This window comes from Gigantopelta aegis, chromosome 3 (assembly GCF_016097555.1).
Source record: "Gigantopelta aegis isolate Gae_Host chromosome 3, Gae_host_genome, whole genome shotgun sequence".
Classification (NCBI taxonomy): domain Eukaryota; kingdom Metazoa; phylum Mollusca; class Gastropoda; order Neomphalida; family Peltospiridae; genus Gigantopelta; species Gigantopelta aegis.
In genome coordinates this window covers 37,171,782-37,186,584 of record NC_054701.1, presented here as the reverse complement: position 1 = coordinate 37,186,584, position 14,803 = coordinate 37,171,782, and the positions used below count along the sequence as shown (strand labels likewise).

Genomic DNA, 14,803 nt, shown 5'->3' with positions numbered 1-14,803 from the left:
CATTTCCTATGCAATATAACATGTTACTTACTTTACATATATAACAGTTCATCCGTTACATTTTTTAAATTGTACATGTGCAGTTGATAAATTGATGGTATTGGTGGCAAAAAAAAGCCACCTTTTTTAAATATATTTTATTCTAAATCAAGAAAAAAATCTGGTCTTGAATACATCAAATATTCACTAAATACATATTCAGTTGCGCAAACTGAAAATGAAAAAGAAAACTAGAAGCATCAATCAAACACCTTTATTGTTACCATGAATGCAGTTTGTGTACCTTTTCCAGCAGCGTGTTATAACTAGCAATACTTCATTGAAACAAACAAAAATGATAGCAAAACAAAAATAAGCATATAGACCAATAATAAGACTAATAACTAAAAACTAAATATAATTATCTTAACAATAAAAACCTTTTCAATGTATTTTCATAGCACACCAAGAGGTGAAAATATCTGAAGTTCCGTAAATTGTAAAAGAAACAAACTTAAGGATGTATATTTAGCAGACTTATAGAGAAATGCCAAAACGTTTTTATTTTACAAATGCAATATCTTTTTTCATGTTGAACAAATATATACTGGTAATAATGGTATATCACAGTACAACAAATATATATTGAAGTTTCATTCTGTTTAAAAAGGGGGCAAGAGACCAAAAAAAAAAAAAAAAAATCACAAAAGAAAACCCAAATAACAAAATGAGAATAAAATCTATAAATAAATGACAATATAAAAGCAAATACCGATTACACTATTAATTACTCATGTCAAATGTTAGTTCTGAAGAAGAAACTTGTAAAACATAAATGTTAGTTTTGAAACATAAAATAAGTATAATTCAGATCAAGAAAAAGGTTGTATTTTAATTGAGTACATTTGATCAAATGCTTTATAATAAACACTCAATTTTTTTTTTAATCTGAACCATTTATTCAGAAACTAGAAAACATAAAAACACAAAGAAGAAATAAAACATGTTTCATATGTAAAGTAGAATTAAGGTCATAAATACAAGAACAATCATTCAGACAGTATTGAAAAACATAGCACTTTTGTTTATTGATCAGACAAAGAAAATATACTGTCAACATATTGTATTGACCATACCAGTAAAAATTATACATGTAATAATATTCACATGAATAAACAGAAAACAAAAATACAAAGACGAGAAACTGGACATCATTTCACTATTTTCAGGTGTTTTCAATACAAGTCTATGGAATGTACAGTAACATTCAGTAAGTTTTAACCATGTTATCATTCTTGTGCATACTAAGTGCTGAAAAGCCCATACTTCCTGTTCAACTAGCACATATTATATGAGATTCATTCGGGACATTTAGTAGCTAAAAACAAAACATTGTAACAGAAAATATGATAATCCCATATAGCAACATCATTAGCTTTCTATTTTGTGACCAATGACCTGTTACAAGTGTATTCAACACTTTTACAAAATGAGTGCCATAAGTTTGGGTCATGTCGGATCTAAGATAATAATTAAAAAAAAAAAACCCAGGAAAAAAAGAAGAAAAAACCCCCAGCAAAAACATTCACATTTTAAGGATTAAAATCTTTAACATGTAAGACCTGCATTATAAACAACCATATGATATTCACTATATTGGTAAAACCAAGGCACAAACATGTATTTAAAAGAAAAGAAAACTTTAACAATACACATACAGTACATGTAATATACATTTTGATTTTCAATTACTTAGCAAGTCTCCTATCATATGTAGGGTGTTGTAAGATGATAGAATTAGGGTCAGAACACCGGTATTGAGTGGTATTTTAATGTGCTTTTCCACATGTGCATACCACCCCTACCCCAAATAACTATTAAAATATCATTTCATTAAAAAACAAAATTTTGGCATCCTAGATGACTGCATAGTTCTACTGGTAACACCAGCCTCTGAATACACTGGAACTAAAATCAACATAAAACAGTTATCCGAGACAACACAGCTCACAAGAAATGTAATATATATGCAAGATAGCTGGTATATAAAACAATTCAAACAATCTGAAACAAAACAATTTCAATCTCACAAAGTATATATTGGTTAACTACAATTTTTGTGTAGGTTCACCAAACATTAATAATCCTATAATATTGTTGAAGATCCAGTACATGGGTATATGTATAAATATTAAAAGGAAATCAACAATGCTGCTATTCATCATTTCTCGACAAAATGCATGTATCATCGATTGTCACTTCGTACCTTATGAAATTCATAAATTGGGTTACATGTTATCAACAAAAATATAAGTATCTATTATTTTGGTGGTCTGGTTTTACCAGTAAATGCTGGTTATAAGATAAATAAAAATTATAATAATAATTTACTGTTATGTCTTTAGCAATATTTTGTTGTTGTTTTGTTTTATGTAAATTTTTGCACACAAATATTAACAAGTATTTATTTATTTTGTTTTGTTTGGATATGCATGTTGTTACATTTTTCACAATAAGAGCTTTCCGAGACCCAATACAGATCTGTACACTTGAAGTTACTATATTCAGAAACCTGCTGGCCAGTCTTCTGCTTGTTTTATATGAGAGTAATAGATATTATTTTACAAATATTGTTTTACAAATATTATTTAAAACAATATTATAATTCTAACATTGCAGTTCTAAACCAGAGTCTGTGTACTCTCAGAAGACTTGATGGCAAACTTTAATTAACAGGAATTATATTAATTTTTTTTGTTTTATTTAATTTCACATGGTGAGAAGGCTGCAATGACTGGCAGTGGTCTATGAAATGAATGATGAGGAACATGGCACTATATACTATCCGTAATCAGGGTTTCTGCCAGAGTGAACTGAGGTTAAAATTATGTTCCCTAAAATCTTGGAAATTAAAGCCGCACGCCCTAGTTCCATCCAGCGAAAATAAATTATAATTTTGGTTAATCTACAAACCTGTAACACAGATCACGTTTTTATCAAATGGAGTGAAAAAGCAGGTTTTATATCAATAAATACCATGGGAATCCCCATGTCCCAATTGCTTGAAATAATTTTGAAAGTTAGTATTCTGATGTCACCGGTAGATGTCGCTCGAAGCACAAATATGCCTACTTCACGACAAATTTCACAGAGTGCGCACAGACTTGGGGTGCGTTCCTTTCACCTCTCCTGGACATGTTCCAAATGTTCTGTCCTGGACAGCGAAAGGAATGAATTTGGAACAAGAAGTTACTTTACGAACATGGGTGCTTCTGTTTAGGAAGTGGCTTCTGCAGCAATCATGATACTTGAATGGGAATAAGACGACACTGACCATGTTGACTATACTACAGTGTTTGAAATAATAAATTTTATATATTTTGTATTAACCGCAATTAGCCTACATTTGCTATTCGGAACCGGGTACTAGTGCCTAACCTATTGTTATTAGCAATTAGATGCACCCTTTATTATTGGTGGTGGTGGTGGTGGGTGGTGGGTGGTAGTGGTGGTGGTGGTGGTGGTGGTGGTGGTAGTAGTAGTAGTAGTAGCAGCAGTAGCAGCAGCAGTAGTAGTCGTCGTCGTCGTCATCGTCAGGGGTGGAGAGGCACTGCCCCTCCCCAGGACGAAAATGTAAGACATTTTTTTCCTACTCTATTTAAATAATGGTAACAATATAGCTTGTGACCCCACCCCCATCCCCCATGGTTGTATCCCCTCTCCAGATATCGTAAGACTTAGCACAATTATTGGTTTTAAGGGTTTGTAACGTTTTGTATTGAGATACTTACTTGTCTGAACTTTATTGTTAATAAAAATGTTCACAAACTGTGAAGAAAAATCTCACAAATGAACAACAATCAAACGACAACAAATCGGATGTTGATTGCGCGAACCGTGCACGAGAAAACAAACCGAACCAAAATGATAACGGTCACGTGGTATACCAACGTCTGTGACATTGAAATGGGAATATCCCCTCTAAAAATAGATTAGACCGTGTCTGCTCAATGGTTTTTTCTCAGAGGCACGTGGCTTTTTAAGAATACGAAAAATGCATTTTGTGGTATTACAAACACCAGGATTACCAAAAAACACTTCAGGTGAATGGAAATGTATATTCTAAATAATAAACGGTAAGTAAAGTGCAATTTTATTTGTGAAAAAAATGGGGTTTAATAGCGAAAAACAACGGCGTAATGGTTAACAACTAGGGCGTGTCCCTTTAATGGATATATTTGTACAATGTTTTGATAGATGATAAGAAAACATTTCAAAGCCATTTTATTTTTTATTACACCCTCAAATTATTTTCTGCCTAAAAGCCTGATAACTGGATCTTAAAGCAGTAATCACTTATTCTTTGTTGTATATTTTGTCAAACATTATTTCAAAAGAAACAATGCAAGAGTGAAAAATGAACCTTTTTTTAATACTACTAGTTTCATGAACTACATATATACAAAAAAAAAATATACATGCATTTTTGACATGATTTAAAAAAAACAAATCTGAAAAAAATTAATGTCTGTTTCAATAAATGTGTAATTAACCATACCAATGATATCAAGGTTCAGTTAACAGAATATTTATCACAAGTTATTCAAAAAGATTTTTTTTTAAATGTAAATAAAATGTTTATAAAGACAATGAGATTCAACCCTATTTGGCAAGTAACGACTAAAATAATTCACCACCCCTTCCCCCACCCCCCCCCATTTCAAACTGGTACCATTTCAGAAATTAATCTAGAAACTAAAGTTTTTGTAAGTACCTCCTTCAAAATCAAACGAGTACAAATAGTTATAAGTGCAGATCAGTTTACTGTTTCATATGAAAAGGATACAAGTCAAACTAATTTTAAGTCTTTTTTTTGTTTTTCTGGAATATTTATTATTTGGACAACTTGGAACTTCGGAACTGAAAATCCCTAGTTGTTAAACAAAAATAAAATTTGGAAACAGACAAAATATACATGTAGGTACAATCCATCACATGAAAAGATGAAGGGAATACGTTATACACATTATTTTGATAAAAAAAAACACAACTAGGTTTACAAATAACTTGATTTCATACATCAATATTTGCATTTTTTTAAGGTGGAATTGTGTATTAAGATATTGCTATAAAAATACTTTAATTAAAACTATCAGCTACTAGTATATTCTATCCCAGCCTCTACCAAGTGTTTTTTGTAAACAGCACATGTTCGGTTTTATGTAAAATGAGAAGATTTTTTAAAGTAACAGAAATATTTGGGTTCTTTGTTCAGTTTGTGAAAACATTTGTCAAGATATTAATAAAACAGCAAAACATACTCCTTGGTGAAGAATATTGTTTGCTCTATGGAGAATAAATTATATTGTGTCGGTCTATTTATGATAATAATAACAAAACAGATCTTTAATGAAATTATTTACAACAGACACCGGTTAATAAAATAATATAATCAAATATAGTTTAGTAGGATAAACCGATTTTAAAAATGTCATTCTTCATGAAGCAAATGACATTTTCAACTACTGATCTGTAGTGCAATTTTATTCATATTAAGACCAATATTTTTACTAACTGCAAATCAAAATATTTTTTTTGTTTCTTTTAACAAACCAAAGTTATAGGCGAACAAAGCCAATAATGAAGCTGCCAAATCTATAGTTATCCTTAACCTGGTACACAATGCAAGTGAATTAATAGTCTATTCAAAACCACCCAGTGAAAGTAAAAATAAAAGTCTGACCCCGCTCCTATAAAAAAAAAAACCCCCACCTTTTAGATACTTTATTTAACTTCCAACGAATAATGTGCACTCTTAAATCCTAACAACAGCCACGTACTGAAATAGTTTAAAGACTGTAGATCAAAAATGTTTACAAAGGACAGGCATCACAAAATATCTGCTACATGCACACATCGTCTTCAAACGTTTTTTCTAGAAGTCCATAAGAAACAACAAAAAATACATCTCAAATCTCTACATTCAGTCCAGATCTGAATCTCAAAATCCCACCAACCAACTTCAGATACGAAAGCTCTCTGTTTTGCCATCAATGTGTGCAAGACGCAGATAGACATCCGTTCCGATGCCTTGCATGGTTTCCAGTGTCAGCTGGCCACCAAGGTATTCTGCATAAGCCTTGGCTGTTGGCAGACCAAATCCGTAGCTACAGAAAAAGAGAGAACAAAACTGTTTGAAGTTGTGCACATATTATTATAATTCAATTCATACTGGACACCTGGCCACAAATGCACAGAAATAAACATGACTTTTTTCTCTTTTTTTTGCGTAATTTTAAACAGTATAACTACTCAAAAACAATACTTACTCTTTCAAATATGAACATTATTTAAAAAAAAAAAAATTAATAGAGTAGTCAGAAGGTTAATATATTAAATCTTAGTAGTAGTACTGTAAACTAGGAGATGTAGGCATGCTAAAATATTTCATGTCGTTTGCACCAAACTTCAAGCCATGAAATTTGTACACATGCATTATATTTTCAATGCAGATACCGTATATTGCTGTGTATTAGCTGACCTCTTATCATTTGTCCAGCTGTATGTTGTATCGATTTCAATAATACTGTCAACAAATAGACTTGTGCTTTTCTTGTTTAATTAATACAAACACGGTAATCGCGATCGCAATCAATGCGGCAATGCTAACATCTACCATGTCGTGAAAAATAATTTAGAACTGATAAAGCATAACAGAAAAATAAATAATTCTAGCTGTAACAACATATCACTGCACACAAGTAACTAATTTATTCACTGGACAGCAAAAACTAAAATCATTGAGGCATGTTTAATCCCCCACCACACACCCAGAAACAAAAGATCATGCGGTCCGTGACTCCAGTTCACTGTATATGGTATGGTCATGTGACAATAGTGGGAGTAATTATCGTCCTGAAATTCATATTATGTTTTTTCAGTCAGTAATGTTAATAATGAGCTTAATTTATTTATGGCATTACTTTACAGTTTAATGCACCCTCCCAACAAAACAATAATATTAGAAATATAATACTTGTTAGAAGAAAAAACACCATTTTGTATCTTAAATTTGCTATATGAAAGACTGGTCCCAGCACAGGTCAAACAAAGATGGCGGACAGTTGGAAAGAATACATTTTTACCATTGAAATGACAATAAAACAAGTAATTTTTTATTCATCAAACTTATAATGCATTCAAGAACAAAAAACTGCATAATATTGCATGATGGGGTGTTTTATTTATACTGTGCACAAATTATTGTTACATAATCTGTGAAAGGCTATAAGGGTCTGATCAAAATTTATAAATCATGGTCGGGAGTATTTTCGATCAGAATTTTATGCTCCAATTTGTTGCCTCCGTGTATAAGCCGACTCTCTTCTTTTGGAAAGTATTTCTAGACTTCAAAAGTCGGCTAATACACGGCAATATACGGTATGTCCTGCAGACACGAGCAGCTGTTTGTAACATTTACACATCACCAACATGCGCTATGGTCCACATTTGTGAACAAAACGTGTCGCCATGTTGCAGTATTAATCCAGTTTACAGTATATCAAGTTTTAGACCTCTGCAAAAATATAAAAATATTTTTAAAATGAAAAATACTATAAACACCAAAAAACTATAAAAACTGACATAGTGTAAATAGCGGAGAGAATTACAATTCCTTGACGAAGGCGGCGTGATGCCGCTGAATCATAAGAATTTTTTGGCAAAAAACTTATTTATGTATAAAATACTGCATGTATTTGGTGATTAAGGTTAGGGCGTGTGCAGTGCAATGCCTTTTCCCAAGGCTGAACGACAATGTTCATACCCATGCATTTTGCCTGGAGCTGGTCCAGTGTTATCAGTGTGCATGATCTGCCCGAAGAGTCCTCCATCAACTCGCTCGTCGGTTGTGGTGCCCGATGTGGTAAAGTTGTAATCCCACACGTTGTGAACTATCTTTTGATTAATTCCACCTCCACGGTCCGATATTCTGAAAAAAACGTCACCAATAAACACTCAGTGTAATTATGTAATATCCGATTTCAACACAAACAATGAAACAGTGTTATTAGCATCTCAGAAGGTTAAGTTTTTAAAATGTTTGATTCTTTTTACACATTAGATGATTTACCATTTGAAAGTTCTATTGCAAATGTCACTAAATTTAGTTATAAAAATTTTAATGGATTTGTCAGATTACACCAAACAACATCTAATGGTACATTCACATGGCTGTGGACAACAGAATCCAACAAATTACCTAATTACTTGAATAAAATATGCACTGCATGTTAGGTGTGTGCTTGTGAATGCATGTGTGTGTGTGTGTGTGTGTGTGTGTGTGTGTGTGTGTGTGCGTGTGTGTGTGTGCATGTTTGTGTGTGCATGCATGTGCGTGCGTGTTCGCATCTCTTCAAACAAAGCTCGCTATCATAAGCTGTTTTGCAACTACTGTAAACAGCTGGTGTAGCTAAATTTTTCTTTAATTTATGGCTAAATAGCCATAATTAATTTATTTACCAAAATACCAACAAGAGGGACATTATGAGCAAAATTTTCATCAGGACATGTGTGCTTCCCTCCACTGTCCGGGAAACTTAGGAGAGATCAAATTGATTGCCTTACAACATTATAATAACATATTTGAACATGTTGCTGCCTGCCTAAAAGTGTTATTTCTGGAGAGTGATCTTCAGATCATCTCGAGTTTGCTCATGCTGATGACTGTATTTAGCTGGTCAAATAAAGCACTTTTGAGAATAAATTAAATTTTTATCTTTTGAGACAATTTTTGTCTTTTTTATTTTTGTATTTGTGCCATTTAGCAAGTCACCTGCCATGTGACCCTGTCTTTTAATTCACAGTTGGTCTTAAGTACAAAAGTTATATGAATAACAATCCTTCAGAATTACACAACGAACTGACAGACAGCCAAGTGGATTTACTGCCAGCATACACTGACAGGCAGCACCTCGGTCAGAGAGCTGTTATACCGTTATCAGTGTGTACAGGTATACACTCACAAACATACTATTAATAATACCAATTCATAATACCTTGATCTGGATAATAGGATAATCAGTTGGTCTAATCCAATTAACAATAGTGCTAAAATTACTCCAATGGTCATTGTAAGACAGGGAAAAAAGAGAGAAGAAATTGTTCTGTTGTTGTCGAAATCCATGGTCTGTAAGTAGTTTACTTTACAGAATATTTGCGCAGGTCTTTTCAGTAAAAAGAAATCGAGGAAAATACTTTACATGTAGGCAATTCTTTTACCAAGGAACATTCTATTTCATGAAAAATGAAACCATTTTGTGAAAGTTTTTCCCACTGAAAGGTAATGTATTAACAACAACTTACTTGTTAAATGGAGTGTATGCATATAAACAAAATTAAAATGTCCATGTCCATATTTATGTCTGACTGTTAATATAACACTACCACTTTATTATGCAGATTCTATGGTTTCTAAATAACCACCTGTTTTACAATTCAAAATACATAACATTTATGTACATCTACATGTAGTTAACAACTAACTCTCTCACTCTCTCTCACTCTCTCTCTCTCTCTCTCTCTCCTCTCTCTCTCTCTCTCTCTCTCTCTCCTCCCTCCCCCTCTCTCTCTCTCCTCCCTCCCCCTCTCTCTCTCTCCTCCCTCCCCCCTCTCTCTCTCCTTTCACCCTCTCTAGCCCATCCTCTCTCCCCTCTATCTGTTCCTCCTCTCCCCCCCCTCTCTCTCTCCATCCTCCCTCCCTCCCTCCCCTGTCCTCCCTTCTCTCTCCTCCCACCCTCTCCCATCCCCTCTATCTGTTCCTCCCCTCTGTTGCCCCCCCATCCCCTCTCTCTCCCCCTCCCTCTCACACACACACACACACACACACACACACACACACATATTAATGTTTATTTTTATTTCCATTTACAGATCATTTCAAATGGAATAACAACTTATAATAGACAAGACTGAATAGAAGAGTCAGAGACATATAAAAACATTTACTTCATCATACTTGTAGAATTTCAATCAAACCTTTACAAATGATGGGCCACAAGAGAGAGAAGAGGGGGAAACTGGACATTGGTGAGACATACGCCACTTACTGGATTAGAAAGCACCAAGCTGAGATGTGCCGATATCAGCCAATTGTGCGGGAAAATTCCATGGTGACCCTAAGGACCAAACAGATTCCCGAACGAGGATTCATCAGGGAGGGTTCGCTGATGAACCTCAAATCAAATCCACAGAAAAACAACGAATTCAACTTTGCAAGGGACTTCTCTTTATCCGGGGAACCAACATTCTTTCGAGACAGGGAATCTGCATTTTTCAGGGATCCGTCAAACTATTACGACAAGCATGCCAGCTGCAACAGTTCAGAGATAGTGATGGATGGAAATTCTTACGCCGGAGGAACATCCAGTCACGCTGGTTCAGCATTCTTACCAGAGAAATCCCGTAGATTATTCGAGAGGTGGGACAACCATCAAGAAAGCGTCATACCTCAACGGAAGTACACCATACTGCCTCAGATCGGCAATCCCAGATTCATAAGCATTCAAGATTCGCGACACCGATTCGTCAACCAGTTGGATTATTCGAGGGATAACTTTGAGAAGGATGCTGATTTCTTTGCAGACTACAATAAGGCGCTGATTAATGAGGAAGTTCTAAGTGTGAGGGGGGTTCCCCTTCCTCCGCTGAACACGGCTCGACTCAAACTGAATATCATGTACCAAACAGAGGGTGACATTTCTGAAGAAACGTCCCAGTGTTACACTAATTCCATGACTCTATCGGATAACCTGGCCACCAGCACCCTGGACGAGCTTTCAGATGAAAATTCTACCATTACCAGCGCCAATGGAGAGCGTGTTCGTTCTGAAGCCGAAGAAAATGTTTCTTCGACCAAACACAAAGAAAAAAATACCAATGGTGGAACCGAAACTTCGGAAGAAGATTCAAGTTACGACACAGAAGGAGAAAACATTGTTTGTGAAAAAGAACCCAAGAAAAAAGAATGTGAAAAAGATAACGACAATAGAACAGACGAGGAACAAGTTAAAATGGTGAAATGTAAGGAAACACCAGCAGACATAAATGTGGTTGAAAGTGACAAAGAGAAAAAAGAGAAAACCAGTTACACAAAGAAAGCAGCAAACATTGCAAGTCAAAAAGCTACAAATTTAAAACTTTTTAAAAATCTAAGGAAATTTACAAGATAAGCTGGTTTCAGTTCACTACATAAGGATTACTGAATGTGAGTTCATTAAATATGTAGTAAGGATATCTTTGAAAGACAATTAATGAATAAAATATTATTTATATTGACTAAATAAATCCAGTGTTTGTGGCATTTAGCTTTGATTTCTTTTCAAAGGTCCCATCATAGAGATATTGATATTCTGTAAGCTAACCTAAAAGTTGAAGAAATGAAAAACAATAGCCTAAAAAGTAAAGGTGATTAATTCAGTGTGATCTTCATTAGTCAGTCAGGTTAATGAAAATATTTTGCACTATTCTCCCACCGGAAGGATTTAAGTCTATGTGGATAACATGCACCTGCACCTGAGATGTACTGAACCGGTTTTCTGGAACATTCCATCATTACATTCAAAATTGTTCAAACTTAAGTTTTTAATAGGGAAATTTAAAGGGACATTCTGGAGTCGGAGGGTGGGGGAGGGGTGAGCTATAAAGACACTTGGTGATTCATCAAATAAACCTTGAAGAACTATTATTTTTAGACTATTTATTTAAATAATGACCTGATAATGTTCTAATGTTATGAGTTCATGGTCACTGTTTAAGTTTATTAACTTCCTTTATTTGGTCGTTCTTATACCTCATAAATTTTGGAGTGAAAAACTGCATGTGACAACTCTAGTACTTATATCTTTTTGATGGATCAACTACAATTCACACTTCAAAGAATAAATGGAAATTTGCTTGTCTTGGTTCTGATCAGATTTTAAGCTAAATTTAATTGCCATTTATTGGAGGCTTTCATTTTCAATCCTGAGAAATGTAGTGAATCCCAGTGACAATTCCGTGTATTTTTAGAAAACCACGATCGTAGCTCAAGATTTCAAACTTGTATTGTTAACTGATAGTGAAAACTCAGCACTAGAACTTTAACACACACAGGCTCCAGTCGAAGAAGGGTCTTTAAGGCAAAAATATCCTTGCAAAAATATTGTATTCACATAGTATATTTTTTGCATATTTTCGTTTTACCATTTACTGAGTTTGGTCCTATTATGAAATCAGACCGATGAACATACCTGATAACAAAGTCTTCCTCATTAACAGCAATGGAGATGAGCACTTCCGGTAGAGTCCCAACACAGTCCAAGTTAAACTCTACTGTGGCCCTAAAATATAATTTAAAACTTAACTTACGACAGGTACTGGTTCACTTAACTGAATAAAATTCCATTTCTACCTGATAAAGACTGTAAAATACCTTAAAAAATGGACAAAACATTCATATAAATTTACATTACAAATATTGGAAAAGACAGATAGAAAATCGATAGCACTTCTACATGTAACTAAAGATGTTAATATACTCCACAAAATTAATTATTCTGTATTTAGAATTCTGTACAACACAAAAAACTTATCGGCCTTTGTCGAGTATAGAAAAGGGATCATAGTTAGATAAGTAATAGGGAATAGGAGAAAAGAAAGAAATGTTTTATTTAACGACGCTCTCAACACACTTTAATTATGATTATATGGCACTGGATTGTGTGTTTCAGGTTAAGGGCAAATTAGGTAATTAGATAGAGAAAACACCTTTCCACTATGACATGGATTACTCTTTTTGATTAGCAGCAAGGGATCTTTTATATACACCATACCACAGCCTTTGGTACACCAATTGTGGAACACTGGCTGGAATGAGAAATAGTCCAAAGGTATCAAACCTAGACTAACTGCACACATCAGGCAAGTGCTTTACCACTGTGCTACGTCCCACCCCAGGATGTGAGAGGACATGTTTTTTAATATCTAAATTTAAAATACATCAACTCATGCAACTCTCACTCGTTTTTGTTTGTTTTTTTAACAAGGAGGCTTTCATTTTCCAAAAGCACAAATAAACCTAAAAATAATTTTAAATTAGTTTCAAAATGTCATGGTAAATTTGGCATCAAGATTACTTTTTAATAAACTCCTATATATTTGCAAGTTATTAACCTGGTCAGGTGTTGGAAGGTAAGTTAGCAACAATAAGAATTTTGTCTAACCAGAGGGAATAAGTCTTAGATAGGTACACACAACCCACCCAAAAGTAGAACAATGTAATGTTACAGCACATTAGTTAAATCCAGCTAGTTTATACACTAAAATCCAAATCCATGCAGATTAACTCAAAATAGCTCAATGTTTGACAAAGGCATATGCGAGTGTCTACAAACTGCACATTCTGTCACTCATACTATCAATAATTAATTCATTAAAAATTATACACGTATCAATAAATAATTTCAGTTTAAGATCAAAAGACATTTTTGAAAGGACCTAAAGTGCCTAATTTGTGTTTAATTATCAAATGCATTTCATTATTAAATATTTAATTTTATGACAAAAGTAGAGTATGTTGTTCTCATTTTGTAACAGTAAACCCCTCTAAACTGGACACCCATGGGACCAATTAAAAAGTCTGGTATTAAAGGGTATCCAGTTTAAAAATGTTACAAGTGTTCTGTACTGATGTTTAAAAATGGACCATAAAAAATTCATTGGTTTGAGAGAATACTGATTTACTGAGGGTCTGGTTTTAAGAGGTTTCACTGTATGTCAGAGGTTTTGTTTATCGATCATATTGGCACTGTTTCAATGATTGCTTATTCAAATGTTCTAACATTTGCATTCTATATCCGACACTGGTAAATTAAAGTTTCTTTAGCACTAGAGCACATTGATTAATTAATCATTGGCAAATGGATTTCAAATTTTTTGTAATTATGACTTGTAGTCATCAGAGGAAACCCGCTACATTATTTTATTAGCAGCAAGATCTTTTATATGCACTTTCACACAGACAGGAAAGCACATAACATGGTCGTTGACCAGTTGTGGTGAACTGGTTGGAACGAGATAAAGACTAAGGTAAGAGACATATGTGCGGCTCACATATGTTACAGAATGAAAACATTGTCTTGTTTCATAACAAATTTCATAATTTTCTTGGAAGTTACTTTTGGTTTTGGATAAAATGCCTTTAAATTTTGGCAGATTAATTTTAATAAATACTTTTGAAGAGTTTGTTTTTTTTTTTTTGTTTTTTTTTTTAAATATTGTTATGTAATGATTTATTTACAATGAAATACTAAAAAATATTTATTTTTATTTTACACCATTATTAGTTCATCACAGATTGGATTTGTAATAATAATTAAAAAAATGAATGCCTCACTCAGAATTAAACTACAGTGAAAACAAAAAAACAATTTGGAGACAAATAACAGCACAAACAGTTGTTCACATCACTTGTTCACAAACAGTTGTTCACATCAAATATCTTGAGTTGCAATGATCAATGAAATAAAGATTAATATACCATTTCTAACATCAAAAATAAATGCTGTTAAGTACACTGATGTTGTTAAAACTCAAATGTTTCAATCTTATCTCTTTTTAAGGTTAAAGGAAGGGACAATTAAGGCATTTGGCCTGGTATGCATAGTCAACGCTATATAAGGCACATTATTGCTTAATATCAACAAGTATAATAGTATAGTTAATTAATAAAACGGTTAAATGTGATAGCTATTATATACAACAGGCGCAGCCATTTTGTACCATCCCA

The 14,803-nt window shown here is 33.6% G+C and overlaps 2 protein-coding genes across 2 annotated transcripts in view; one reads left to right on the top strand and one right to left on the bottom strand.

Annotated features, from left to right (window-relative positions):
• Nucleotides 1-4,257: 4,257 nt before the first annotated feature.
• The window catches only part of LOC121367979 (3-methyl-2-oxobutanoate dehydrogenase [lipoamide] kinase, mitochondrial-like), a 46,888-nt gene continuing 36,342 nt past the window's right edge, over nt 4,258-14,803 (bottom strand). Inside the window, exons 9-11 of the mRNA XM_041492453.1 lie at nt 12,267-12,360; nt 7,805-7,969; nt 4,258-6,146 (exon numbers count right to left, since the gene is read on the bottom strand). Of these exons, the coding sequence (XP_041348387.1) occupies nt 6,002-6,146; nt 7,805-7,969; nt 12,267-12,360 (404 nt within the window). The 3' untranslated portion in view covers nt 4,258-6,001. The remainder of the gene's footprint in view (nt 6,147-7,804; nt 7,970-12,266; nt 12,361-14,803) is intronic.
• LOC121367978 lies at nt 9,851-12,259 on the top strand. Its single transcript, XM_041492452.1, has one exon. The coding sequence runs from the start codon at nt 10,023-10,025 to the stop codon at nt 11,205-11,207; it is 1,185 nt and encodes a 394-aa protein (XP_041348386.1). The 5' UTR covers nt 9,851-10,022; the 3' UTR covers nt 11,208-12,259.